Source organism: Myxocyprinus asiaticus, chromosome 16 (genome assembly GCF_019703515.2).
Source record: "Myxocyprinus asiaticus isolate MX2 ecotype Aquarium Trade chromosome 16, UBuf_Myxa_2, whole genome shotgun sequence".
In the NCBI taxonomy this organism is placed as follows: Eukaryota; Metazoa; Chordata; class Actinopteri; order Cypriniformes; family Catostomidae; genus Myxocyprinus; species Myxocyprinus asiaticus.
Genome location: NC_059359.1, coordinates 24,634,335 through 24,661,003, shown reverse-complemented (window position 1 = coordinate 24,661,003; position 26,669 = coordinate 24,634,335). Strand labels below are relative to the sequence as shown.

Below are 26,669 nucleotides of genomic sequence, written 5' to 3'. Positions count from 1 at the left end.
CACATTCATTGGTCAATACAAGGTCTGTATTTGAACCTCAACCAAGCATTTGCTTGCTCCAATTAAGAACAAAAAAATGTTGGGGGGAGATAATAAAAAAAAAGGGAAAATAGCCAAAACAACTACCTGTGCATATTAAATTATTTACATCATGAAGTTTCTGAATATCATGGTTTGATTCGATATGTCGTGTGTGCTTGCCACACTCTTTCTCCAAACATGCTGGTTTTTGTCAGGGAATGGCAGCTTGATTTACCGCATTCGGGAAACCGCATCATTCCATGCATGGCTCTCCAATGCTGAAAATATTCGGCGAGATTAAACGCGTAGATGAAGCCTGCTCACCTATTAACACTGAAAATTATTAGCATTGTCAAAGTGGTGTGGACATAAAACAAACAAAGCTTTGGTCAAATCTACGAGCAAAAAATACGCTGAAACAAAGTTAAATCAACGAGCAGCAACAACAGAATACACTGAAGAGGCAAGAGGCGGGTGATGGTGCGACGTCACTCTCTAACGGGGATTGAGTTTCTCGAAGAGAAAGAGATTATTGCCGTTTTGGCCTCGAGAGTAACAGGAGTGAGCAAATTCCTCTGTGATTTTGTGGAGATTATAGTTATAGGCAACCTCGGGTAAGTAATGTGTTTTCATATTATGAAATATTATTATCCCAATGTAAAATTTAACTGCTCGGCCTCTTCTGAAGTGTTATTTTCCAAATGTACGAAAAAATATAACTCATAGTTTTACAACAATCAGTTGAAACAAGCAATTTCATTTCTGTACAGTCATCAAACTGTAAGACTTGTTAACACACACAAATAAAAAACAGCTGTATATAACTGTTTATCTAATCTTATTTATCTGTTTTAACAGTGTACTTAAATATGATGAGTCTAGTCTACATAAAAAGCATTTTACGCATTTTGGAGATAGCTTAGTATGAGGGAATATTTTTTCAAGGATCAGAAATCAGTTTTTTTATTTCATATAATATTATTTCCCGTATGCCTCATTACTACTCGTATTCCTACTAGAAAGGTGTGTTATACAAAAACGACACTAACTGAATGTCATGCTGTCAAGTTGTGCTCAAAGGAACCAAATTATGTAGGCTAAATATAACGATGATTAATATTGACATTTAGAAAAATGTCCTTTGTTTTGTGCACTGTGGAGACACTTTTCATATAAGCCTCACGACTAAAAAAAAAGAAAAAAGAAAAAAAAAAAAAAAGAAAAAAAGGAAAAAACAAACATATTAACAGGTAGGGTTGCCACCCGTACCGTAAAATACGGGACGTCCCGTATTTAAAGATGGCGTGAATCCCAAAACGGTGAAATCGTTCCAGATCGTTAATTTAACATAGATATAAGCTGGAAAATGTGCCTACACAAGGGACAGTCTGAAAAGTCCATACATTGTGCTAAAACGTGCTAATACTGTGGAGGGTGTGGGAAGGGACCGTCTGAAAAGTCCATAAATGGTGCGAAAAACTGTGGATTTTTTTCTATATAAATGTTCTGTAAGATCAGAGACCCTTATTTTACAACTTAAAAAGTGGCAGCTCTAAACAGATGTATAATCCTCGTGTGAAATGTAACATTGCTGAGAAGGCAGAATTGGGAAGACACTTTCAGAGGATGTTTGGGGATGTTTAATTTCTGACCTCTAGTGGACAAAAGCAAGTGTTGTTACATGTTGGTTTCCTTTCCTTGCTTACCAAATCACGTACATGTCCGAGATGTCTGTTTTAGATCTTTTCATCTGAAAAGCATGGCAATCTAATTAACATCTGCTAAACATCTTCAAAAGATCAGATTTACTAATATTCTAAATCATAAACGTCTCAAAGGCATCTGCTGAATGTCTTATTGACATCCAAGACATACTTATTGATATACATCGTATAGACATATTGCAGATGAGCAAGCAGCATTTAAAAATATGTCTTCCAGATGTAAACACACACATCAAATATCAAGTAACATCAAGTATTAGTGATTTGCTGTGTTTGTATGTCTCTTCAAGATTTATTATTTCCAGTACTGAAATGACATAATTTTTTTCTGTCAACACAGATTTAAATGTACAATGATGGATCCAGTCAACTTTACAGAGAGTCCTCCCAATCGCAACACATCTGAGTTTGAATATTATGACTACTATGAGGAGAATACAGAGCTTGGGAAATCTCTTAACATCATGTCACTCATAGTCTACAGTCTGGCTTTTGTACTTGGAGTGGTGGGCAATGGCATTGTGATATGGGTAACTGGGTTCAAAATGAAAAGAACAGTCAACACTGTTTGGTTCCTGAACCTTGCTGTTGCAGACTTCCTCTTCACTGCCTTCCTCCCTCTCAGTGTGGCTTATACGGCTATGGGCTTCCACTGGCCTTTTGGCCAGTTCATGTGTAAATTCAACAGCACGCTTAGTTTCCTCAACATGTTTGCAAGTGTGTACATCCTGGTCGTGATCAGCGTTGACCGCTGTGTGTCTGTGGTGCGTCCAATCTGGGCACAGAATCATCGGAATGTAAGTCGTGCATCAGTGGTGAGCTTGGGAATTTGGTTATTTGCCCTGGCATTGAGCTCTCCCTACTTTGTCTTTAAGGACACTGGGCCAGACCACAACAATGAAAACATAATTAACTGCTTCAATAACTTTGCCTTCTCTGATGACTATGAAACACCAGAGGTGGTGGCACTCCGTACGTTACGCCACCGTGCCATGATCATTACCCGTTTCCTCCTTGGCTTTGTTATACCTTTTGTAATCATTGTCTCCTGCTATGCGGTTATCATCCATCGTCTCCAGAGAAACCGTTCGATGTCTGGCCGAACTGGACGTCCTTTCAAGATCATTGCTGCTGTGATCACTGCCTTCTTCTTGTGTTGGGCTCCATACCATATCCTAGTCCTTATTGAGATGGTAAACCACATGGCAACTAAATACAGCTCCACCCTACAGTATGTCACCACTGTTGGAATTCCAATTGCAACCAGTTTGGCCTTCCTAAACAGCTGCCTAAACCCTTTGTTGTATGTTTTCATGGGACAAGACTTTAAAGATAAAGTGCGCAAGTCAATCCTGAAGGTCTTGGAAACAGCTTTCACAGAGGAGGTTTCACGCACAAATACCTGCACAAATTCAATGCACATCATTCGGAACAAAGAGCAAGGAAGTAAGTCCTTCTCTGATGCTGAAGTATAACAAACAGACATGAGGCACTATGTCTGAGGGAGGACTTTACATAGACTGCTCATTCAACTTGACATATGTATTTAATGTAATCATAATACAAATGTAGACACATTAACTGGAAGAAACTGGATCAAAAGAAAAGTTTGTCCAAAGCTTTACATTAAAACACTGCCTTGCAGTTATAGGGAATTGCCTAACTATTATAAGCGTGTGTGTGTGTGTGTGTGTGTGTGTGGGTGGGTGTGTGGGTGTGTGTGTGATTATTGATATACACATTAAGTGTTTGACAAAAATACATTTATATTGTACTGTATAAAACTTTGTATTGTATATGTATAAATTAAAATTTGTATTTGTATTGTAGGCCATATTTAGTAATGCAGTAGAATGAAGCCTTTCAAGTATTGAACATGTCAGGAGAGTATTTTATGCAGTTTCTTATGCAATTACTGTATAACACATATTCAAACATATTTGATAAATTTACATATCTATCATATCATGTTTATCCAATGTATTTGAAAGATTAAGCAAAAACCTGAAACTAATTTGATTAATAATTAAGCTAATTACACTTATCTCATCACAATGTTTAATGAGGTGTGGATCTCTCTGTATCTGTACAATCATATATCAATATCATTAAAAAAAATGTCACATTAGAAGTTTTTGGTATAATGTCACCCAACCAAAAACCCTGGTTATCCTAATGCAATAGAATTTTGAGGTTTTCTAAGGGAACAGTTCGCCCAAAAATTTACATTTTGTTTTCATACTCACCCTCGCCTCATTCCTTGGTCCAAACCCAGATTACTTTTTCTTTTCAGAAACACACAATAATAACACAAGGACTGGAGCTTTCAAGCTTAAAAAAGGATGCAAATCCACCATAAAATTAATTCACAAAAAGTATCACAAAAGTAGTTCATACAACTCGTGCAATATATTCCAAGTCTTTGTGAACAAAGAATTCTTTCTTTTACTTTAAGAATAAATCATCTTTTCTTTTTTTTTTCTTCTTTTTTTTTTAAGTTCCATTAACTACAACAGAGTTTCTTAACCTTGGGGTCACAACCACACAGGGGTCACGGGAGATTTCTAACTGTATCTTTTCTGTGGCATATTTTTTTAAAGTTTTCTGAACATTATTTTTTATAGCTGTAGGCAAGACCTATTTATAAAATATACAACTTCTCTTCTCCATTCCTGTGCATCCCTGGAGGAATTTTGGTTTGTCAGAAAAGGTGAATACGCAGAAGTATTGGTGAGTGCCCTAAAACTGCTGGTACCACTTGCTAGCTCGTATTTGGGTGAAGCAGATTTCAGCGCTCTTGTTTGCAACAAAATCTAAGACCGTCCAGGTTGGATAGAACTTTTATCTATAATGCAGAAACGAGAAAAACTGCAGCGTGACACACCAACCCTAACACTGTTTACCCTTAACCAATTTCTGAATGTCCATACATTTTTCTGTATTTTCTGATGCAAGCTGTTGCCATTATGTTAGGCTACATGTGTAGACATTTAGCATACGTTTCCCTTCATTTTTAAGTCTTAACAAGAATATTTTACGGAATAAGAATATCTTAACTGAATGAATACCCAACTGGTCTTATATCAGAAGTATTCCATTTCTCCATTACATGCTGGTTCACATCACTCACAATAACTGAAACGGCAACCAAACACTTGTAAACACCTGCTCTAAAATGACTAGAGAGGGCATACAAAGTGAACAGCACATAACACTGAGCCATCTCAAGAGCTTCCCACATAATAACAGACTTAATAACAGACTACTTTGTGCAATTATACCCCTTTGCACTACCTAACTGTTTATAATTTGACTATTTATAACTTTCAGATTTACAGATGTTATTGTCAGCTATTTCTGCCTTATTATACAATATATTATACATTGTACACTCACTGAGAACTTTATTAGGAACACCTGTACACTTACTTATTCATGCAATTATCTAATCAGACAATCGTGTGGCAGAAGTGCCATGCACAAAATCATTCAGATATGGGTCAGGAGCTTGAGTTAATGTTCACATCAGAATGAGGGAAAAATGTGACCTCAGTGATTTAGACAGTGGTATAATTGTTTGTGCGAGACGGGCTGGTTTGAATATTTCTGTAACTGCTGATCTCCAACAGCAGAAAACCATGTCGGGCACTTTATAAGGACCATAGTGTTCCTAGTAAAGTGCTCAGTGAGTGTATATGTTACATTATTATATATCTCACATTATGTATACTGTATAATATACACTACAAATCTACAGACAGAGAAAGTATATTGCAGATTGCTTGGTGACAAAAGTTTTGGTATGGAAATGATGACAACTATGTACTCATTTTAACCCTGCTATATGTACTTATTTTTTAAGTGCTGTTTTGGAAAGTCATGAATTAAAACTACCACTATTACTCCAATAGGCTTACTAAGAGCACTCTCAAAATCTTCATGATGCTGCCTCGGGCAAGGTTGGGTATACTGGCTATGTCCGAAACCTGAAAAAAGGATTTTGGGAGGCATCACTTCACATCTGAAACCAATGTTTACGTAACATTTTGTATAAGATGCTTTTTAATTTTTGGATGATGCATATGACCCCCAAGATTTGCACAGTTGCACAAAACGGTCACATTCGGACCCCCAACATTCATAAGAGTGGTCAAAAGTGTTTTGACTACAGTATGGTTTCGGGGACAGTCAGCCATTACATCTTGGCTAAACGCTTAACTCCAGTAGATGGCGCTAATCCACCTAGTGTTGTGTAACAATTGGGGCGGGTAATGGGAAGCGGAAGCTATTTATTTTTATCTTTTCCTACCGTTTCGAGAATGTGAAAATTAAATGTCATGTTGGCTGATTAAAAATAAAACTCGAGTTAAGATAAACATTGAATTTGCTAAGGATTGCAGTTCTGCTACATCCTAATCTGAAAAGGAAACCTGATGTGTCTACGCGCGTTTAAGCGCCCTCAGAAGTGACATCAAATAGTCGACGAGGTAATACACTGAAACATGGAGCTGGTTGTATTTGCAAATGCGGTTATATAAAAGCATGGAACTGTTCATTCTATATCAAATCCACATAACCGATCTGTGTTTACTTCGGTCGCTTAGCCTGCATGTCAGCTACAAGCAAGGCCTTCATCAACTTCGCTAAAGTAGCGTGTGGCTTAGCTCCGTAAGATGGCGTTAATTATGTGGAGGTGTTGTGCCTGTTGTAGTGTGTTGATCGGGAAATTAATTTCCCCGTTGTCTTAGATAAATGTATCGGTATACACATAATTACTTTTTATGTTTTGCTACCTTTAAATGTCGATTTTATATTTAAAACAATAAATTGATAGGCAGCCTAGTTAATTCCTGGTTCAGACGCCAAGATGTTTGATTGAAGGTTTCTCAAATAAAAAAACTACAGTTTGCCAAAATGCCATAGTGGAGTTAGCATTGTTAGTACTGTAGAAAATAAGAAATTATAATAACTGTGGTAACTTACAATGAGGCGGACATTTACCACACTTAAACACAATGTTTAGTCCTGCAACCAAGGACTAAAACGGTTCAAGGAACGGAAAACGAACGAAATTTTGTGCAGAACATAACCGAAGTTATTTTCAGTTGTTCCAGAGTGAAAACTTTATTTTTAAATGCTGGAAACCGGTTATAACCGGTTAATTTTGTTCTGGTAATTTTTCATAAAACTAAAGGCCAAAGGGTTTATCACAGTACATTTTTGGAACTACACCACTTCATGTTGCCCGAAAAAAACATGTGCTTTGATCCTGAAGGAAACTGCTGCATCACACATTTCTTTGACTTATTGTCCTTTGTGGATGTCGCATTCTGTGAATGAAGACCTTTTTCACAGCTATGTTTAATTACTACATATACATGCACGGCTAACCCATGTACAAGGGAAACATTTCTAGAGATAAAAAGTAAATTTCTCAGTAGTTTCCAAGTCTTCAATGAATTATTGTTAGATATGATGCATTAATACAGGTTGGGATTTGACTGAGAAGCAGATCTGCATTTAAAATGATACTTAACTGTTAATTAACTGTATGTTTATGATTTCTATGCCAGTAAATCCACCACGGGGGGGGGGGGGGGGTTTAATTGCTTATTTTTGCTTATTTTGGGCTTGTTTTTCCATACCATTTTGATTGTTTCTCTTGCAAGATTTGGCAACACTGCAATTGGTATTTCACCCACCCCTTAGCGCAGAGTACTGTCATTTTTAAAAGCACGCTTTTAACCATTCTTTTATTTTGTTCTAACCGGTAACCTTTTGGAAAGTAGGCTGCGGAACTTCTGAACCTGAATGACAAAATACAGTTTTTGCTCAGAACGAACCAAAATAAAAAACATTTAGTTTTTAGTCCCTGCCTACAAGCATCAGTGATTTATCAGGAAGGTGAGGTACATACAAGTTATATAAATGTCATGATGGTAAGCATCAGCGCCTTCTGACATTATATCTGGGTGTTTGTGGTGTGCTGCTCTCTGTACAAGAAATGTGTCTTGTCACCATGTAAAAGAGGTCTGTCAAAGCTAATGTAATCTTGATCTTGTTGGCCTCAGATTACCAAAAATTAGGCCTGTTTATTAGTAGTTAGTAGTAAAACCTGTAAAGGGATAGTTCACCCAAAAATGAAAAATAATTTACTCACCCTCATGCCATCCCAGATGTGACTTTCTTTCTTTTGCAGAACACAACCAAAGATTTTTAGAAGAATATCTCAGCTTTGTAGGTCCATACAAGGCAAGTGAATGGTGGCCAGAACTTTGAATCTTCAAAAATCCATATTTTCTGAAGCAATATGATAGGTGTGGGTGAGAAACCCTTTATTTCTATAAATCTTCACCTTTAACCACCAGTCGGTGGCGATATGCATGAAGGATGCAAATCGCCAAAAAACAAATGAAGATTGAGATTTATTGTAAAAACGGACTTAAATATTGATCTTTTTCTCACCACCCACACCTTTCATATTGCTTCTGAAGGCATGGATTTAACCACTGGGGTCAGGTGGATTACTTTTATTCTGCCTTTACGAGATTTTTGAAGATTCAAAGTTCTGGCCACCATTCACTTGTATTGTATGGACCTACAGAGCTGAGATATTCTTCTAAAAATCTTCTTTGTGTTCAGCAGAAGAAAGTCATACACATCTGGGATGGCATGAGGGTGAGTAAATGATGAGACAGTTTTCATTTTTGGGTGATCTGTCCCTTTAAATACACCTCCTTGTTAACTTTTCTTGTTTTGTCTTTGTTAATCTTTAGAAAAACTGGTTGTCTGTGGTGGTGTTCAACCTTGCCTCAGTAAAGGGGAGTGAATGTTTTAAAACATCAGAATTGTGGTGAGTAAAAGCTGAATTCCTGTTACTCTAGTCTGTAAGGATTCTAATGTTTGTGCATTGCATCAACAAAATATTAAAGGAATCGTTCACCCAATCATGAATTTTTTGTATTATTTACTTACCCTCATTTCAAATCCATATGCTGTCATTTATCTGTTGCACACAAAATAATTTATTTTTTTAAAAACAATTTTCACATGTACCTTTACATATATCGACAGATCATATTAGCCACAGGCTGTCAAGCTCCAAATAGGATAAAACAAAACCATAAAAGCGCCATAAATTTAGTCCATGTGACTTTATGCACTGTATTCCAAGTCTTCTGAAGCAAGTCAGACAGAAAGACCCCGTTTACACCTGGTATTAAAATTGTTAAAATGCATCTCGGGTGATCCAATGGCATGTGGTCAGGTGCAACACAGCGCTGTTTACACCTGGTCACTTAAATGCATCTTCTGTGGCCACTTGTGATCGGATTTCAAGGGTATGACAGTCACTATGTCAGTGTGTTACTGTCCTTTCAGATGCATTTGAAATGAAATCTAAGCACAAATGCAACATTTCAAGCAAAATTATCCATTGTGTTAGTGGAGTACCTCTATTAACCTGAGCTTTACATTAACACTTATTCATTTAGCATATGCTTTTATCCAAAGCGACTTACAAAATGAGGAAGGATACAACATAAGCGATTCATCTTAAGAAGATAGTAACATGAAAAGTGCTACAATACAAATTTCAATTGTATTACAGAGATTTTCCTGTGTCAGAAATGGTCTTTGGTGGTGACTGATGTATATTGTCATCCACGTACTTGAAGTTGGTTTATTTCATCATTGCATTTCATATACAACACAATAACTTAATAGGATTTCATGTTTTCATTGGATTTGAGTTATTTTTCACATATAAGAATATGGAACCTTTTGAAATCAGTGCAGAATTTATATGAAATTAAACAAAATTTAGTTTAATTAACGCCTTATTTCTATAATTTATTTTTTAGAAAGAATAGCTACATTGACCTAACCACTGAAAACACTAATTTTAATTAAATTACCTATGCTTGTGGCATTGCACTGTAAATATAATAAGTACATAAAGGGGTTTGAAATATGAACCTTCAAGACTTTGATAAATTATGGACAAAGCCGTCCTCCTGTGAAATATATGTTCTGTTTGAATGATGTTGTGGCCTTGTTTGCCTTTAGATATTCCAAAAGATTATTTAAATTATTAGGAGTCTGATGAAAGGAAAACAATATTTTTTATGAAGTTGGAAACAAATAAACTAGTCTTGCTGAATTTATTGATGCAAATATTTTTGAAAATGTTTATTCTGCTGAATTATTTATGAACAATAGTAGCCTAAACACATTTAGAAACTTAAACTACAACTGCCACAGTTGTAATAAAGTCTGTAATACATTTGTTGTCAAAATACCAGTTACTGCTACTGCTGTAAAATTGTGATCAATTTTATTAAAGGTGATGATGTGTATTTGTAAAACCTTTATTTTGGTACATTTCAAAATAACCAAGCAGAGCGGATCCCTGGTGCGAGTGGTTCGGTGATGGCTCGTGCGAGTCGAGCCACACTTGCACGAAAACCAGGTTTCAGTCATGCTGCACAAACACGCCTCTCAGATGAGAAGCATATTTAGTGTGTATAAACGAGAGATTTACACAATTAATTTTGTTTCAGCAGCCCGAAATTTCACTTAAGGCCCAAATACAGTGCATCCGGAAAGTATTCACAGCGCTTCACTTTTTCCACATTTTGTTATGTTACAGCCTTATTCCAAAATGGATTAAATTCATTATTTTCCTCAAAATTCTACAAACAATACCCCATAATGACAACGTGAAAGAAGTTTGTTTGAAATCTTTGCAAATGTATTAAAAATAAAAAACGATGTACATAAGTATTCACAGCCTTTGCACAATACTTTGTTGAAGCACCTTTGGCACCAAATACAGCCTCAAGTCTTTTGGAGTATGATGCTACAAGCTTGGCACACCAATTTTTGGGCAGTTTCTCCCATTCTTCTTTGCAGGACCTCTCAAGCTCCATCAGGTTGGATGGGGAGCGTCGGTGCACAGCCATTTTCAGATCTCTCCAGAGATGTTCAATCGGGTTCAAGTCTGGGCTCTGGCTGGGCCACTCAAGGACATTCACAGAGTTGTCCCGGAGCCACTCCTTTGTTATCTTGGCTGTGTGCTTAGGGTCGGTGTCCTGTTGGAAGATGAACCTTCGCCCCAGTCTGAGGTCCAGAGCACTCTGGAGCAGGTTTTCATCAAGGATGTCTCTGTACATTGCTGCATTCATCTTTCCCTCAATCCTGACTAGTCTCCCAGTTCCTGCCGCTGAAAAACATCCCCACAGCATGATGCTGCCACCACCATGCTTCACTGTAGGGATGGTATTGGCCAGGTGATGAGTGGTGCCTGGTTTCCTCCAGACATGACGCTTGCCATTCAGGCCAAAGAGTTCAATCTTTGTTTCTTATGGTCTGAGAGTCCTACAGGTGCCTTTTGGCAAACTCCAGGCGGGCTGCCATCTGCCTTTTACTGAGGAGTGGCTTCCGACTGGCCACTCTACCATACAGGCCTGATTGGTGGAGTGCTGCAGAGATGGTTGTTCTTCTGGAAGGTTCTCCTCTCTCCACAGAGAAATGCTGGAGCTCTGTCAGAGTGACCATCGGGTTCTTGGTCACCTCCCTGACTAAGGCCCTTCTCACCCGATCGCTCAGTTTGGCCAGGTGGCCAGCTCTAGGAAGAGTCCTGGTGGTTCCAAACTTCTTCCATTTACGGATGATGGAGGCCACTGTGCTCATTGGGACCTTCAATGCTGCCGAAATTTTTCTGTACCCTTCCCCAGATTCGTGCCTCGATACAATCCTGTCTCGGAGGTCTACAGACAATTCCTTGGACTTCATGGCTTGGTTTGTGCTCTGACATGCACTGTTAACTGTGGGACCTTATATAGACAGGTGTGTGCCTTTCCAAATCATGTCCAATCAACTGAATTTACCACAGGTGGACTCCAATCAAGTTGTAGAAACATCTCAAGGATGATCAGGAAACAGGATGCACCTGAGCTCAATTTTGAGTGTCATGGCAAGGGCTGTGAATACTTATGTACATGTGATTTGTTTTTTGTTTTTTTTTTTTTTTTTCAATAAATTTGCAAAGATTTCAAACAAACTTCTTTCACGTTGTCATTATGGGGTATTGTTTGTAGAATTTTGAGGAAAATAATGAATTTAATCCATTTTGGAATAAGGCATGTAACAACAAAATGTGGAAAAAGTGAAGCGCTGTGAATACTTTCTGGATGCACTGTATACTTAGTTTTTGCGTGTTCCTGATCGGATTGCACCAGGCCTACCGCTTTGTCTTTGTGAGTATACTTTTCTGACTGCCAACAAATAGGAACATGTTCAACGCATGTGCACTACAACTGCTTCGGACACTCTTTTAGTAAAGTCAGTGGGCAGCGCATGCGCAGACGACACACACAGATGAGGACGGCGTGCGTGAGTGAAGAACATCTAGGCGGCGCGCGGTCAAGCTGTGCTGTGCCGACTGTACTGATGCAATTTGCGTCACACATACTGTGCGCGGAGGGATCCACAACGCAGATGCGTGAAGTATACTTTGGCCTTTAGGTGGCCGCCTAATAGGACATTTATTTCCTTTCAAAGTCGCTTGTAACCGGCAAAGTTTAAACTCTTGTTTTAGCACAGCGGTTGATTGACAAATCGCATGACAATGTCTGGAATGCTATCAGGATAGATTAGCGTATACACCTCAAGTGCTATGTGGTCACATGCGTTTTTGACTACCGTCGAATGTGGTTTTATTACCAGCCTAATACCTGATCTGTCGAATTTTTAATTGTATTTAACTGTTTTAGCAGCACGCACGTTGCCTGTGCTTAAAATTTGTTTTTAGCCTTTGACCTCAATATATTAAAAAAGTATGGGATAGTTAGGTACATTATAGTTTCTCGTAATTAAATCCAATCTTTTTTGTGAAGAAGAGGAGGGGCCTTAAGACTTGTATTGTGCCACTTCAATTTGAACAGGAAATGTATAGAAAGGGAATTATAGTATGTATTAAGCAGAGGTGTCCAAACTTTTTTGGTCAGTGGCCAAATGCAGAAGAAAAAAAGTGCCATGGGCCGCATTGCTGTAATAATTAAAAAAAGGGCTAGATGCTTCTACATTGCCACTGTGCATAATCTTTATATTGTTATTTGTATGCTTAATACTAGGCTAGTTTTAATCATAATTTGTGCTCTATGGTATGCTTGTGTAGGCCCTACATGTAAATTAAGGATAGGCAATTTTACTCACCAAGAACATTTGTAATGAAACAGTGATGTCTTATACAAAATATTATACTGCTGCTGAGCAATGTTGGGTGTGACCCATTAGTATAATCAGATTTCATTTTCCTGTTATGCAAGGAATTACTCTATTTTTTTAACTATTCAATTATAGTTTCTTCTTTGTTGCTACTAATGTTACAAATATTATTTAAATTTGATCAAAATATTGCACTTCATTTTATTTTGTATGTGCATGTACAAGCTGAGTGTGCGCACAAGGCACAGATGTGAGTGTTTTAAGCACACTCCTACACTGTTCTTACCCAAATGGCGTTAGGAAGCCTGTAAATAATTTTCTTGTTTCAACAAAATATCAGAACAAACCAATTAATCACATCAAACTTCCCTGTGCTACAGAGGACGTTCTGGGAGAGTGTGCTCGGTCTGCGCATCTCTGTGCACTCTCAATAATAAACTGCAGCTTGGGCTGCTAGTATCTCCGTGACAACAGCCCCACTGCCACCAGCTGTTAAGCATGTGATGTAAATATATCAACTTAAAAGATCTTGTGAAAACTTTAAATAAATTCCTGAAATAATGTAAATTAAATATTAGATCCTTAATAACTGTGTTGTGGAATCCTCATCCAAGGGATGTATTCATTTTCAGGTTTTTTTTTTAGACTTGATTTCGGGGAATCAGCACTTTCATCTCACAACACACAGCTTACATTAGAAAAATCCTCAAAATACTATGACTGGATCATTTGAACAAACAAGGTTTTTTTTCCAACAAGGTTTTTCTTCCAAAACATCGTCAATGCATTGGTAATATCTTGCAGTGTTGTTTATTTCTCATAATATTTTTGTCAACAGTGTTTGAATTTAAAAAAAAATTATTATCCTCATGAGCCCATCGTTGTTAACAGAATCAAAAAACACCTCAACATTTTTGTCAGTAAATTCATTGACAAGATTAAAAATGCATTCTGGACATTTTTAACTCAAGTGAGATCTTCTCAAAACTGGTCAATGTTGCTTTTTACCTGTCAAATGTTTTATAGCATCTTACAATCGAAAAGCTTTCAGCATAGGTAGGACTAAACTATTTAATTTATTGTCCAGATGTTTAGTGATATTTAGTCATGTTGAATATTGGAGTTTAGCAATATTAACCGAATCTGACAATCTTGAGTATTTTTAGCCATTGACGTGTACATGTTACTGACGTATAAAATGAATAACTTTTTTTTTTTTTTTTTTTTTTTTTTTTTTTTTTTAAACCAATGCAAAAAGTTTTGTATTTGTCATTTTGGGTATTCTGTGATTTTACAAATGGTTTAATTTTTATTTTGTGTTCAATGATGCACTTTTTAAAGTTTGATCCATAATAACGTGTAATTTGCGGGCACCACCTCCCCCGCTCTCCAACCACAGAACAACACCGTTCACCAGCGGTAATTGGCCCTTAACAATCGTGCATTGTTAAAAATTGCCACGGCAAGAGCCCTACGTGCAGCCGCTCTCACAACAGCAGGGTCAAAAATGTGAGGTATCGGGACATTTTAATGAGAACAAATACATGAGTGAAGTATCTTACCTGATGCTAATCCTTTAATAAATGCATAATTCTTTCTGTATTCCAAACTCCTGTTGAACCCTGCCAGTGGATGAAGCTGGTGGCAACAGCACAGAATGCACTATTGGAGATGATGCGCTGTGAATAGTAGTGGCTTCCAGTGTCCAGAACATGAATTTCATATAATTTCTCCTTAGTGGGCCAAATTCTTCTCTATTTCTAAAATCTATCACGGGCCACATCAAAGCAGTCAGAGGGCCGCAGATGGCCCGCGGGCCGGACTTTGGACACCCCGGTCTTAGGGGGATTCAAAACAACAGAAGTAAGCCAAGCATCATGGTTTTCGTAATTTTTGGTACACCTTATACAGTTGCCTATAAAAACTTGTTTTCTTCTGTGTGTGTGTGTGTGTGTGTGTGTGTGTGTGTGTGTGTGTGAATGCCAGCCTTTCTTTCTACCATTTTTTTTTCTGTCATTTCTTTGACTTGAGTAATGCACTGTTGAAAGATGATGGTTAGACAAGCAAGCAAACTGGTTGGCAGTGTTGTACTTTTCAAAGTTCTTGTGATGTTTTTTAAACTACCACAACATGTCGAACCTAATCAGTAGGAGTTTAATCTCCACAGTGATCAACAATATGTTGTATGTTAAATGTATCTTACATTTACTCTTCTCTCTCTTTTTTAGATGACAATATCCGAATTGTGGGCCAGCAGCTGGAACAAGGCAGGCCATACCTAATAAGGTTTATGTCATTGTATTATGCTGAAAGGCCATAATTTACCACAGAATTGGTGGTCATTGAATTTGACGATCACCAACTTTCAACGATAGATTTTTAATCCTTTGTCATGCTTTTATCCCTTTTATTGGAGTTGATTGAGTGGCCAATTATTAAATAATTAATTATTATTATTATTATTATTTTAGACTTTTCAGCACATATTTATTGCATAAAGCAACTTTTTTATCTCTTAATCACATTTAGGTTGTACATACCCAAACCATTTAAATTTTTATGTCAAAATCTGAATTTTGTTTTGTCAAGATGGCATACTCAATGGATTGTATTCAAGAGTTAATTGGAGGAGATGTCTTCATCTGCACAGAGTGTGGCGAAGGTTTTAGGCAGTACCCAAAACTAGTTGAACACATGGCCATTCATGGACTTGCTGGCTTGTTTTTCCCTGATGTTTTGAACAGTAGTAATGACAGTAGTATCAACACATCCATTGAGTTTGCTCTCCATGAAAATGGAACACTCACTGTTGTTGATCGATCTGTGTTGTCTAAATTTTCTTTCTTATTTGGAAAACCTGCATCCAAGTCATCATGGTGCCAAACCCCTAATCAAGGTGCCTTGACTTCATCTAAAATGGCAGAGAAGGAGTGTAATCAGTTTAAATGTGAAAGATGTGGACAAGTGTTCAAAAACCAAAAAAGCTTGCACCTGCATCAGCAATACCGTGCCCTAGAGCAGGGGTTCAAGTGCACCCTTTGCTGCAAGGTGTTTAATGACCGGGAGAGTCTGCAGAGCCACCTTCAAAACCATGCTCATGAACGGTTTTATAGTTGTGGACACTGTGGAAAACGATTTTTAAGAAAGGAGACCTTGTTGTCACACCAAAAACAAGGGCATGGATCTCTTGGTCCCAAAGCTTTGATAGAGGAAGAACAAGAAAATAGAATGGATAGGTCTTATCCTTGCAAAATCTGCGGTTTATGTTTCTTTTGGTTATCTGACTTGCAGAGCCATCTAAACAGTCATTCTCGTGTCAGCAAGTCCCCCAGTGATCCCACACGAGAACTGAAAATACTAGAGGAGAAAGAAAGTAAGATGAATGGTAGTGATTCACTTGATCTGCCATATCGTTGTGGCTTGTGTGGGGTGGATTTCAACCAAATGTCAGAATTAAAAGACCATCATGCATCTCAGCATCCAGATAAGGATGAAGTTCAGGACTCTTCAGATTCACTAGCTAAAATTAAAAGGCAGTCCTTTGGCCACTCTGGTATAATACGTCAAATGGTTTCAAAAAGCCAAGTGAGACAATTTGATCCACTAAGGTCAAGGATGAGAGGTAGACCTAGAGGAGCTAACAGGTTACATTTTGCTGGTAAACTGTACTCCTGCAAACTGTGCCATTGTGCATTTGTGCACTCAAGCAGTCTCTCTCGTCATATGCGTTACCATAAGGGTACTCTGCATGCTTGTGTTTATTGTGGGAAACGCTTTCCTCAAAGATGTGATCTCACAAGGCATGTCGCCATACACCACAGTTCAGCGCTACTACCAAAAGCTTGTGGGGTATCAAAGACAGAAAGCAGGGATGAAAGCAGTAAACAGGAACTTGTGAAAGCATCAACACCAACTAAAGGTGACAAGGATAATGAACGAGAGGCTCATGAAGAAGAAACTTCATTGTCATATTCTTCTTTGCAGAAAAAAATGCATTTGTCATATGATGAGCTGTCATTAGATTCTGAAGAGAGGAGAACTTTCAAGCCAAAGATGAGCTACAAATGCAAAGAATGTTGTCGAGTCTTTGGATTGCTTAGTGTTTATCAGCGACATGTGAATTTCCACAAGCGAGATCCCAGCAAAATCTTGCTCAGTTGCCCTTGCTGTCCATGCCGCTTTACATTCCGCTCTGCTTTGGATCGCCATCTTGAGCAACAGCATAATGATGGCTCTGTAAAGGATAGCACAAAATCTCCTGAGATTAATTTAGTTGATTCCACTATTTAACATGAGGAAGTTGACACTGAAAAGCCTGATGCAAATACTGATGTTGGTATGTTATCTGAATAATTTTTTGAATGCTGAATGATCCCAGACTTAAAAATATCTCAACATAAGAATGCTCATTTGAGTTATAGTTATATATTAGTTAAATATTAGATTCCCACTTTTCAAGTGGTATACTTGCATAGTGGTTAGGTTCTCTGATGAAACTCCTTTTGTGTTTCACTTGTTGTACATAAAATATTTTCTTTCACCAAAATCTGTTTAACTTTTTCCCATTTTTGAATTCCCATTTTTTTCTTAATTAAAAAAGGACATTGAATCTGTGTGCAGACACAACCCAATAGAGCCTTTTATGAAGTCTTCTAATGAGCAGAATTTTTGAAATTACTAAAATACTCTAGAGATGAATTTTTAGAACAAAGCAACCATTTGAACTTTCTTTGCTAAAAAAAATCATTCTTAAGAGCACAGTTCTGCTTTAGTTAAAAATATAAATAATATGTTCCTTTTAGACATACTTTCATAACTAATAGTCTAGGTTTGACTTTTAACCACAAATTCCACTCAGAGTGGGTTTATTTTAGTTATTTTTTTGGTCAAGCTGAGTTTTTTTATTTTTATTATTTTATTATTTTTAATTTTTTTATTGTAATTGTTTTTGTACTAGTGGTGATGCAAAATAAAATATTTTGACCATTCTCAAACATAAGTAAAAAGATGTTGTACAAGTCTACTTTTACATGATTAAATATGATTGTTTTTGTTGAGGCCTTGTAATTATTGAATTCTTATTAATGTCTCATAACTGTAAAGTATTGCATGTTGCAATACATGAAAATGTCTTTGACTTTGGGTAATCTAAACAGCTGGAAGAATGTGGTTCAATTAAAAACACAACTAGCAAGAGGTAGGAGACAATTTCAGTTAATAAGCAAGGACAACACAGATAAAGCTTTGTGAATAATGCCTAATTGTTTATGGGTATGCAGCTTATGTATACGCATAATATTTCATTCATTCATACCATACGAACTGTTTGAATAAGAAAATGTATACTGGGATGCACTATTTGCTTGGAACATTTCGTAGTGGGGAAATTTCTGGGTAAAACTATTGAGGTACTTGAACATGGATACACTGTAAAAATGATATTCAAGGCACCATTTTAGGATCCTCAGCTGCCACACTGCCGGAACCATCTGGAGATTTTAATGCGCGGTTACATTTACCTTTGCACTGCAACATTCCGCAGTCAAAGAAGGCGTTGGCAGATGTTGATCATGTGTGAAACCAGCAAAAAAATAATTGCCAAGCTATCTCTTTTTAATACTGCTTTTTATAGTCTGTGAGAGTGAAGTTAAAAAGAAATTTGCCGCTAAAATGATATCCATGTCCATTGTGAATATTCAGTGTAGCTATGTATGAAGCACCACCCACACATAGGTCACTACCAAACCAAACAACTTTCTATTGGTTAACCCGGCGATTTCGCCTTTCAAAGTGCACCAAACTTGAACACCACGCAAAAACTGCAAGAGGTAATTCTTCGTTACCGGAAGTCACATGGATTCCCATTGAGATGACCATGCCTTTACACCCTTTTAAGAAACCTAAAATATCCATGTTCTCGAGGAATTACAAGATATATTTCGAGGGTCTAAAAGCCTTCCCCTTATGATGGGGTTACTAAAGGAGCCGTAGACAGTTTATAGAGTCCTTGCAGGAGTTAAGTTTCTCAGAGAACTGAAAGGGTGTTTGGCAGAATCTCCAGAGGGTTCCGCCACTCAGGCAGATAAGGAACCCCAAATGGTCCCTTGAGTATCTTTTCATTTTAAAAGTGTACATTTAAAGTAATTTGTTAATCAACCAAGTGGCTTAATCAACTATTTAATTATAGGGGATCCCTGACACTTAAATGCAGTGCAAGAAACATGTAAGTGTTGCCACCTTGAAGGTGTAAATTTGTATTTAAGGATTGATCTATTTGATGGAGTGGATATGTTATCAGTTTTGGTTTTGTTGGCTGACAAATGTAAAAAAGCTTTATAGACGGTATGAAAGCCATGTTGTCGAGTACCCATAAAAATAATTATGACATTCCCCTTAGTTCATAAAAACAAAGGTAAAATGCTCTATTTGGCCAAAAGTATGCAGACACTCCATTCTAATTATCAGGTTTAGCTTTTTCAGTAATTCCTTCATAAAGCCAAGACCTTAACCCCACTGAACACCTTTGGGATGAGTTGGAATGCCAACAGCAAGCCAGGCTCCATCACTTAACATTGTTGCCTGAACAGATGGATGCTCTTGTGTCTTATTGAACATTGCAATTCTAAAGCATGAACTAAATCCACTGGTATAACAACTTCCGCACCTCTGGGAAGGCTTTACACTTGATATTGAAACATGGATGCAAGGATTTGCTCACAATCAGTCTTAACAGCATCAGTGCAGTCAGGCACTGATGTTGGGAGATGGGGCCTGGCTTGCTGTCACCATGCCAGGTTATCCCAAAGGTGCTCACTAGGGGTTTTGGTCTTGGCTTTGTGTTATCCAGTTAAGTTCTTACATACCAGATCCAGTAAACTGTTTCTTTGTGGACCTCACTTTGTGCACAGGGGTATTGCATTCAGAAACCGAAAAGGACCTTCTCAAGCTATTGCAGCAAAGTTGAAAGTACCGAATTCCTAGAATGTCACTAAGGTATAGCGTTAAGATTGGTATTTACTGGAATAGCCAAAGTCATTAATTAAAAGAAGCCTCAAATATTATTTATGTTCTCAATGCACTTTAAGATATAATTCAAGAATCTTGAAGCATTCCCCTTATGATGGGGTTATTAAAGGAACTGTTGACAGTCCTTTGAGTTCTTGCAGGAATTGAGGAGGATTCCCAGAGAACTGAAAGTGTGTTTGAAGGGAACTCCTGGGGGTTCTGCCAGTCTGGCAGCTAAGAAACCCCAACTGGTCCCTTAAGTATCTTTACATTTTTACAGATTACATTTAAAGGATTTAAAAAACACCCAGGAATGATTGAAAATAAAACACTGGACTGTTCTGAAGTGGCAAGCAATGAATCCAAATCTAAATCCCTTTGAATTCCAATGGAGAGATCTGAAAACAGCAGTCGCAAGAAGGCACACTTTAAATCTGAGAAAGTTGGAGCAGTTTGCAAAAGAAGAATGAGCAATCTTCCAATAGAGAGGTGCAGATGGACAGGTCTTTTTCAACTTCCTTTAACTCTTGAGATCTCTGATATCTTGTGCTGAACCTTTTCAGTGGTTGTTATTTTTTCCTGAATTGACTATAGGTATTTTTAATCATTCTTTCAGATCCTCTCATAGTAAAGAGTAAAGTACTTATTACAATATGTAAAAAGTACAATGGCATAAACTCTCAGATTTCTCATGCCATAAACAATACACTAAACATTACAGTGTGGGGAAATGGTAGAACCACAGACAACACCAAGCAGTGTTGACATTACAGACAATAAATATGGTATAAAGTACACAATAGTTTGGGGGTGGGCCCTTTTCAGTGCCCCTGTTCACATAACAAGGTCCATGAAGACATGGTTTACTGAGTCTGGTGTGTAAGACAATTGACATTGGCCTGTACAAAACCCAGACCTGATCCACTCTAAACACCTTTGGGATGAATTGGAATGCTGACTGTGAGCCATGTCCCTTTGCCCAACATCAGTGCTTGGCCTCACGGATGCTTTTGTCTTGCTATACCACACAGCAATGAGGATTTTCTGTGGTTCATGAGGAATTGCGCTCCAATGTCATATTTCTTTACGCCTCTCAAAAAGTGAGGCATTGATGTGCATTTATTAAATAGCTACTGATTTGTGGGGCCAAGTCAGGTCAGTGGAACTGTGACTAGAGGAAACTGAATAAGCTGACATTTTCCACTGTAGTGTTACAAATGTTAAATATGAAATGGAACCCTCTAGATCCCTAGATGCCTAGAATAAGTTCTTTCTTTTTTCAATATGTACAAGTAGAAAAGCATGAACTCTCAGATCTCTCATGCCATAAACAGGACACAAGACATTACAGTGTGGTACAGCAGACAACACCAAGCAGCATAGACATTACAGACAAAAAATATGGTATAAACAAAGTACACTAACTGGCCAAAAGCATCAGTAAGTTCAGGCATTGATGTTGGGGCGATGGGGCCTGACTCACAGTTGGTGTTCCAATTCACCCCTAAGATGTTCAGTGGGGTTCAGGTCTGGACTTTGTGCAGGCCACTCAAGTTCTTCCATACCACGCACAGTAAACAATTTCTTTATGGACCTCGTTATGTGCACAGGGGCATTGTCATACTGGAATAGAAAAGGGCTCTCCCCAAACTGTTGCCACAAAGTTGGAAGCACGCAATGACCTTAAATGCCATTGTGTGGAGTAGCATTATTATTTGTCTTCACTGGAATTAACAGAGTAACCAAACTTTTGGCCATGTAGATGTAATGTGCATAAATGAGATAGAATAAGTCTTTCCATCTTTGGTATATATCCAGATGGTAGAAACACATCTTTCCATTTGTTGATGTAAAAACTGACCACCTTTGTTTACTCATTTAAATCAGAAGAGGAATCTTTGAAGATACTCCAGTCTGTTCTTTCAAAACAGCCTGCATATGGGAAACATTAAAAAAATTGTGGGCACAATACAAATCTGTTAAAACACACAATGGACAGAGTGGTGCTCAAAGAAAGAACTTTCCATGGTTCAAGATCATGGATGGTGTGCTGGGACATCGTCCCGCTGTTAGTGGAGAGACCACTCGGGACACCATGGTAGTTACAGTCGGTGAGTTGTCAATACTAACCTATCTTGCTAGCTAACTAATGTTTACAGTTAATATAAACTCGATATTCTAGATACCATAACTAGATAACATTGCTTGTGAAATGGGTGGGGGTGACCAATGGCACTAGGGCAGGGTATTAAGGGCAGGTTTTAGAGCAATGCTGCAGGGCAGTTGGCCCGATGGTGGGAACACAGATCGATTTTGGTCTCAAGGTCCGAGGCTATTGGCCCTGGCTGGCCAGTTGATAGCTCTGGCTTGCACTGGCACAATAGTGGAAATGCAACTAATGTATACATTTTATCAGTTTTTGTGTTCCCTGAGAATCAAATCCATGACTTTGGCATTGCTTGCACCATACTCTACCTGTTCAAATACTTTTAAAGATTTGCCTTAAATTATTGCCTATTTGTTTTTTACAGAACAACCTGATAGAAACCAACCAAGCAGGCTTCAAAAGTCTCCCCTGCTCTCTGGTACTAAGGCCTGATAATTGGCAAGATCTAACTCAAAATCATCCATCAGATCCTTTAAGGTTTAATGGAGGGGTGGGGTGTCTGCATCATACCAGATAACCACTGGGGTACCCCAGGGATCAGTGCCTGGCCCCCTCCTCTTCTCGATATACACATCTCTGGTCCTGTTTATAAAATCTCACGTCTGCTCCTACCACTGTCATGCAGATTTCATTCAAGTGAGACAACCTCACTATCTCAGCACACATCTCTGCCTGTCTTTCTGACATCTTGGACTGGGTGAAGGAATGCCATCACCAGCTAAACTTTAAAAGGCAGAACTCCTTGTAATCCCAGACAGGCCATCGATTGAATACAACATCAACAGCCAGTTAGGCTCAACAACAATAAAGCCAGTCAGAAATCATGAGGTAGTATTTGATTATCAGCTCAGCTTCACAGATCACATCTCAGCAACTGCCTGGTTATACAAATTTGTGCTCTTTAACATCAGGAAAATTAGCCCTGTCCTATCTGATTTTGCTGTACAGCTCCAGGCTCTTGTCATCCCAAAACTGGACTACTGCAATGCTTTTCTATCTGGTCTTCCAGCTAGTACCATCAACCCTTTACAGATGATCCAGGATGAAGAGGCACATCTCTCTTCTTCGCTAAACCAAAGAGAAGCCACAGTAAACCCCTTTTGCTTTCTTTACCCTCCTCTACCATGCAGTTAGTGAATGGACAACACCTGGACACTTTTTAAAACCTAAACACCCTATGTTACTCAGTGGCAGGCCTGCCCAAAGACATACAGTAGCTGGGGCCCTGAAAAATTCAACTGAACGGGCCCCTCTGTCATGCCTACTGAGGGAAACACTTGGTATCTTGCACCCCAAGTGGCTAGACCCCTCTAAGCTTTACCCCTTTTTGCCCCTTATGGGCACTGGTCAGCCTTACTTAGTGTTACTCAGTGAACTCTCAACCTTCATCCGAACTGCAGAATCCATTGCAATCTTCAAAAAAATGTCTGAAGACCTTTTCCGGGAACACTTCACTAATTAGCCTTATTACACGTATACATCTTTTCTGCACTACACTTCTGCTCTAATGTTGTACTTTTTTACCTAATGGAAAGTTGGTATGGTGTACTTTTTTGTGTTCTCCTTTGGATTTATTGCTTCAACTTATTCTTAAGTCATTTTTGATAAAAGCATTTGCTTAATGAATAAATGTATATGACAGTGTTATTTGTAATGTCCTAACCTACTGTATATTAATACAAAGAATTAGAACAACTAATCTGATACAATACTTAACCCAACTAAGTACCATTAGCATCAGAAACTAGCAGAGCAACCAAAGGTACCTGAGGCTACTCTGGCATAAGTTAAACCACCTGGGTTCATAGAGGTAATAAGTTATTTTGTGGTGCCAATTAGCAATCGGTTTCAACATCAAACTTAGTCTCAGACATGTAGAAACAGAGGCTATGTAATAGCACTGGGGGAAGATCTTGATACCTATAGTTGGAATCAAGACCAAAAGATCATGCTCTTGTTCTAATCCACATGATGAGAGCCTATCAGTAGTACTTCAGTTTGTCTGTTTTATGTTTTGCATCTTTCTTGGCAAACATCTTAAATCTCAGTGGTATCATGGTATTCAAACTTGGTAATGGTTTAATTTTATCCTTACTGCAATAAGGTAGCTTTAAGTGTAAAACACTCATTACTGCGTACTGTATTGTATGGAACCTTAAATTGGATTGAGGGGCTATTGTCCTTGTGCTACCCAAATCCACCTCCCCCTTCCCTTCCCAACCCAACCAACAACGAAATGACCAAGGGGAACCCGACTGATGGTGAAACAATTAAGGGGGACCTCAGGCTAACCCCCCAACCCTCATCCCATCCCCAACCTGTTGCCTCGTCTAAAGATCACAATGACACAATTCATCAACAATCATGTTGCACTTAATGGTAGTGTTCCTTTAAAATCTGATTTTCTTCAGTCATCTGAAGAAGCTCAGGGCTCAGAACCTTATTCCTGAGGAGCTATGTTTTGTATGGCGTCCTTACCTGACAAACCCAGTTCAGGTCACAAAGCACCCTACTAATGATCTAATGACTTGAACCAGGTGTGTTGAATAAGGGAGAATACAAAACATGCAGGCTGCGTTCCATTGAGAAGTGATCATTCCTATTCCCTATTTCCTTCGAAGACTTTACAATCCACTTTGAGAGCTTTGGAGGGCTGAAAGGTGTGGGGCTCAAAAATAACGTTTATTCGGAAATCACCTTTTAAGTCATTTTTATTGAAAATTCTGTTTGAAGCGATCTTACAACATGGCTATCATGATTGTTCTCCCTTCAAAGTGCCCTTCAGAGGCTGATTTATCCAGTTTAGAACACAGGGCCAGTACTATGGCTCCTTAGGAACAGGGTTCTTGACCCCTGACTTTAGTCAATTCCATTGTTCATAACAAGTGATCGCTACTTGCTGGAAAAGCACTTTGTATACTGTTGAATTTATGCTGTATCATTGTTTTGCTGGTTGGTCAGAAGGATTCTATCATGATTTCAGATAGTCCAGTTGAATGAACCATCCTGAACCAACATTTTATCTCAGAATAATATTCTTCACAAAAATATTATGCTATGCTTATGTGGATTATTAATTATTTTTTCCACATTCCATTTATAAACTTTTTTGTTCAAGAGGTATACAATGGGATCAGACTCTAAAGGCTTCTCTTAGAAAAATACCACAAGTTTGGCAATTGGTTTCAAAACAATATGGATATCAGGTATCTGACAATGGACTTTTAAGAACTACACACTGGATTGCCACTGGATTTGTAAAAATGTATTTTAGTCTATGAGTAAATACCACCCCCATAAGAGTCAAGCCCTTGACTTTTGTTATTTTTGTGTACAAAAATAAGAAGTATTATTTCCACCAGAGCCAGGCTATGTGTGTTCATATTGAGTAGAGGCTTGTGTCTTAACTTTGGTTATTAAAAGCGTAATAGCCATTATAAGAATTGGCACAACACTCATGTTAAATTCCCCCGGCTAAAAAAATCTTAAACCAGTCTGCACTGGTTTGCTGGTCTTAGCTGGTTTAGATGGAAGGCGAGGTGGTCTCCCAGCCTGACCACCTGAAATTGCATAGAACCCCTTTAAACCCAACCAATTAGGAGACTATTTAAGACCAGCCAACCAGCCTAATAATTTTTTTTATTTTTTTGGTCAGCACAGCCTTTTAGAGGTCCTTACTGTTTTGCCAAAGAGTGCTAACAAACTCATATTTGGGTAATTCATGAGACCACTATGTGAGATTTCAGTTCGACTTGTTTCCCTGTTTATACTTTCTTCTGCAATGCGTGACAGCTTTCATATAGCAATGTATGACCCTTATGAAGGTACAGCTGTGGTAATAAAAGTGAGGGGATGTGGAATGTTCCTATAGTTGTTCTATAGATAATGGTTAAGAGTATTGTGGTGAATCAGGAAGTCAATAATAAGAGAGATTCTATAGGAGCACATGAAAACATCAAGTGCTGCTACACTCCCTGAGGTACAAAAAGAAGTGGAGCCTTTCCCCAGGTGGTTCATTCATGTACCTTTGCCTGAACATCCCTAAGTTTTAAAATATAAAGTATCTGCATTGACTTGCTTACAGGAGAGGATCGAATGGATGATTTCAGTGCCAGAAAAATAGTGGGACTCTTGTGCTCTTCATCACTGTTAGGTAAAAGCCAAAAGAGCGGCATCCAAATCTTATTTAAATCTAACAACTACATTTCCCTGTCTACAGTGTTTCAGTGGCTCACATTGCTGATGAACAAGTTGTTATAGTAGGTTATCAGATGTTTGGCTGACTCTGAAATGGGTTCCATGATATTGTTATCCCACTGTATTGTAATAGTGGAATATATTACAACACTAAGAACAAGAAAGGCTGTGTGCATTGCAGGACCTGCAGGCAATCTGACTTCCTCAAGTTCTGTAAGCTACGAGACTGCACCCTGAAACAATTTCCAAGGCGTAATGTAGGGTGGTCGACGGAGTAACCAACAAGCACCTCCCACATCCTCGGTGGCCATTTTAAGGTATGTTCC

At 38.2% G+C, this 26,669-nt stretch overlaps 2 protein-coding genes across 13 annotated transcripts; both read left to right on the top strand.

Moving 5' to 3' along the window:
* Positions 1-472: 472 nt before the first annotated feature.
* LOC127454060 (chemerin-like receptor 1) lies at positions 473-3,800 on the top strand. The gene is made up of 2 exons (XM_051721005.1): positions 473-635; positions 2,086-3,800. Exons 1-2 carry the CDS (start codon positions 499-501, stop codon positions 3,218-3,220), a joined length of 1,272 nt encoding a protein of 423 aa, XP_051576965.1. The 5' UTR covers positions 473-498; the 3' UTR covers positions 3,221-3,800.
* Positions 3,801-5,981: 2,181 nt separating this feature from the next.
* On the top strand, positions 5,982-25,922 carry LOC127454054 (zinc finger protein 43-like). Of its 12 annotated transcripts, none has more exons than XR_007899486.1 (5): positions 5,982-6,232; positions 8,522-8,598; positions 15,203-15,260; positions 21,867-22,090; positions 22,511-25,922. XR_007899486.1 is itself a non-coding variant. In XM_051720996.1 (5 exons), the coding sequence occupies exon 5, from the start codon at positions 15,564-15,566 to the stop codon at positions 17,262-17,264; it is 1,701 nt and encodes a 566-aa protein (XP_051576956.1). In that variant the 5' UTR covers positions 5,984-6,232; positions 8,522-8,598; positions 14,604-14,837; positions 15,203-15,260; the 3' UTR covers positions 17,265-19,104. The 12 variants fall into 12 exon arrangements, 7 of the variants coding, with proteins under 7 accessions (XP_051576956.1, XP_051576954.1, XP_051576955.1 ...); XR_007899489.1 differs by lacking the exon at positions 21,867-22,090 and adding an exon at positions 14,604-14,837; XR_007899485.1 differs by having other exon boundaries at positions 14,604-15,260; positions 22,511-25,920.
* Positions 25,923-26,669: the final 747 nt, after the last annotated feature.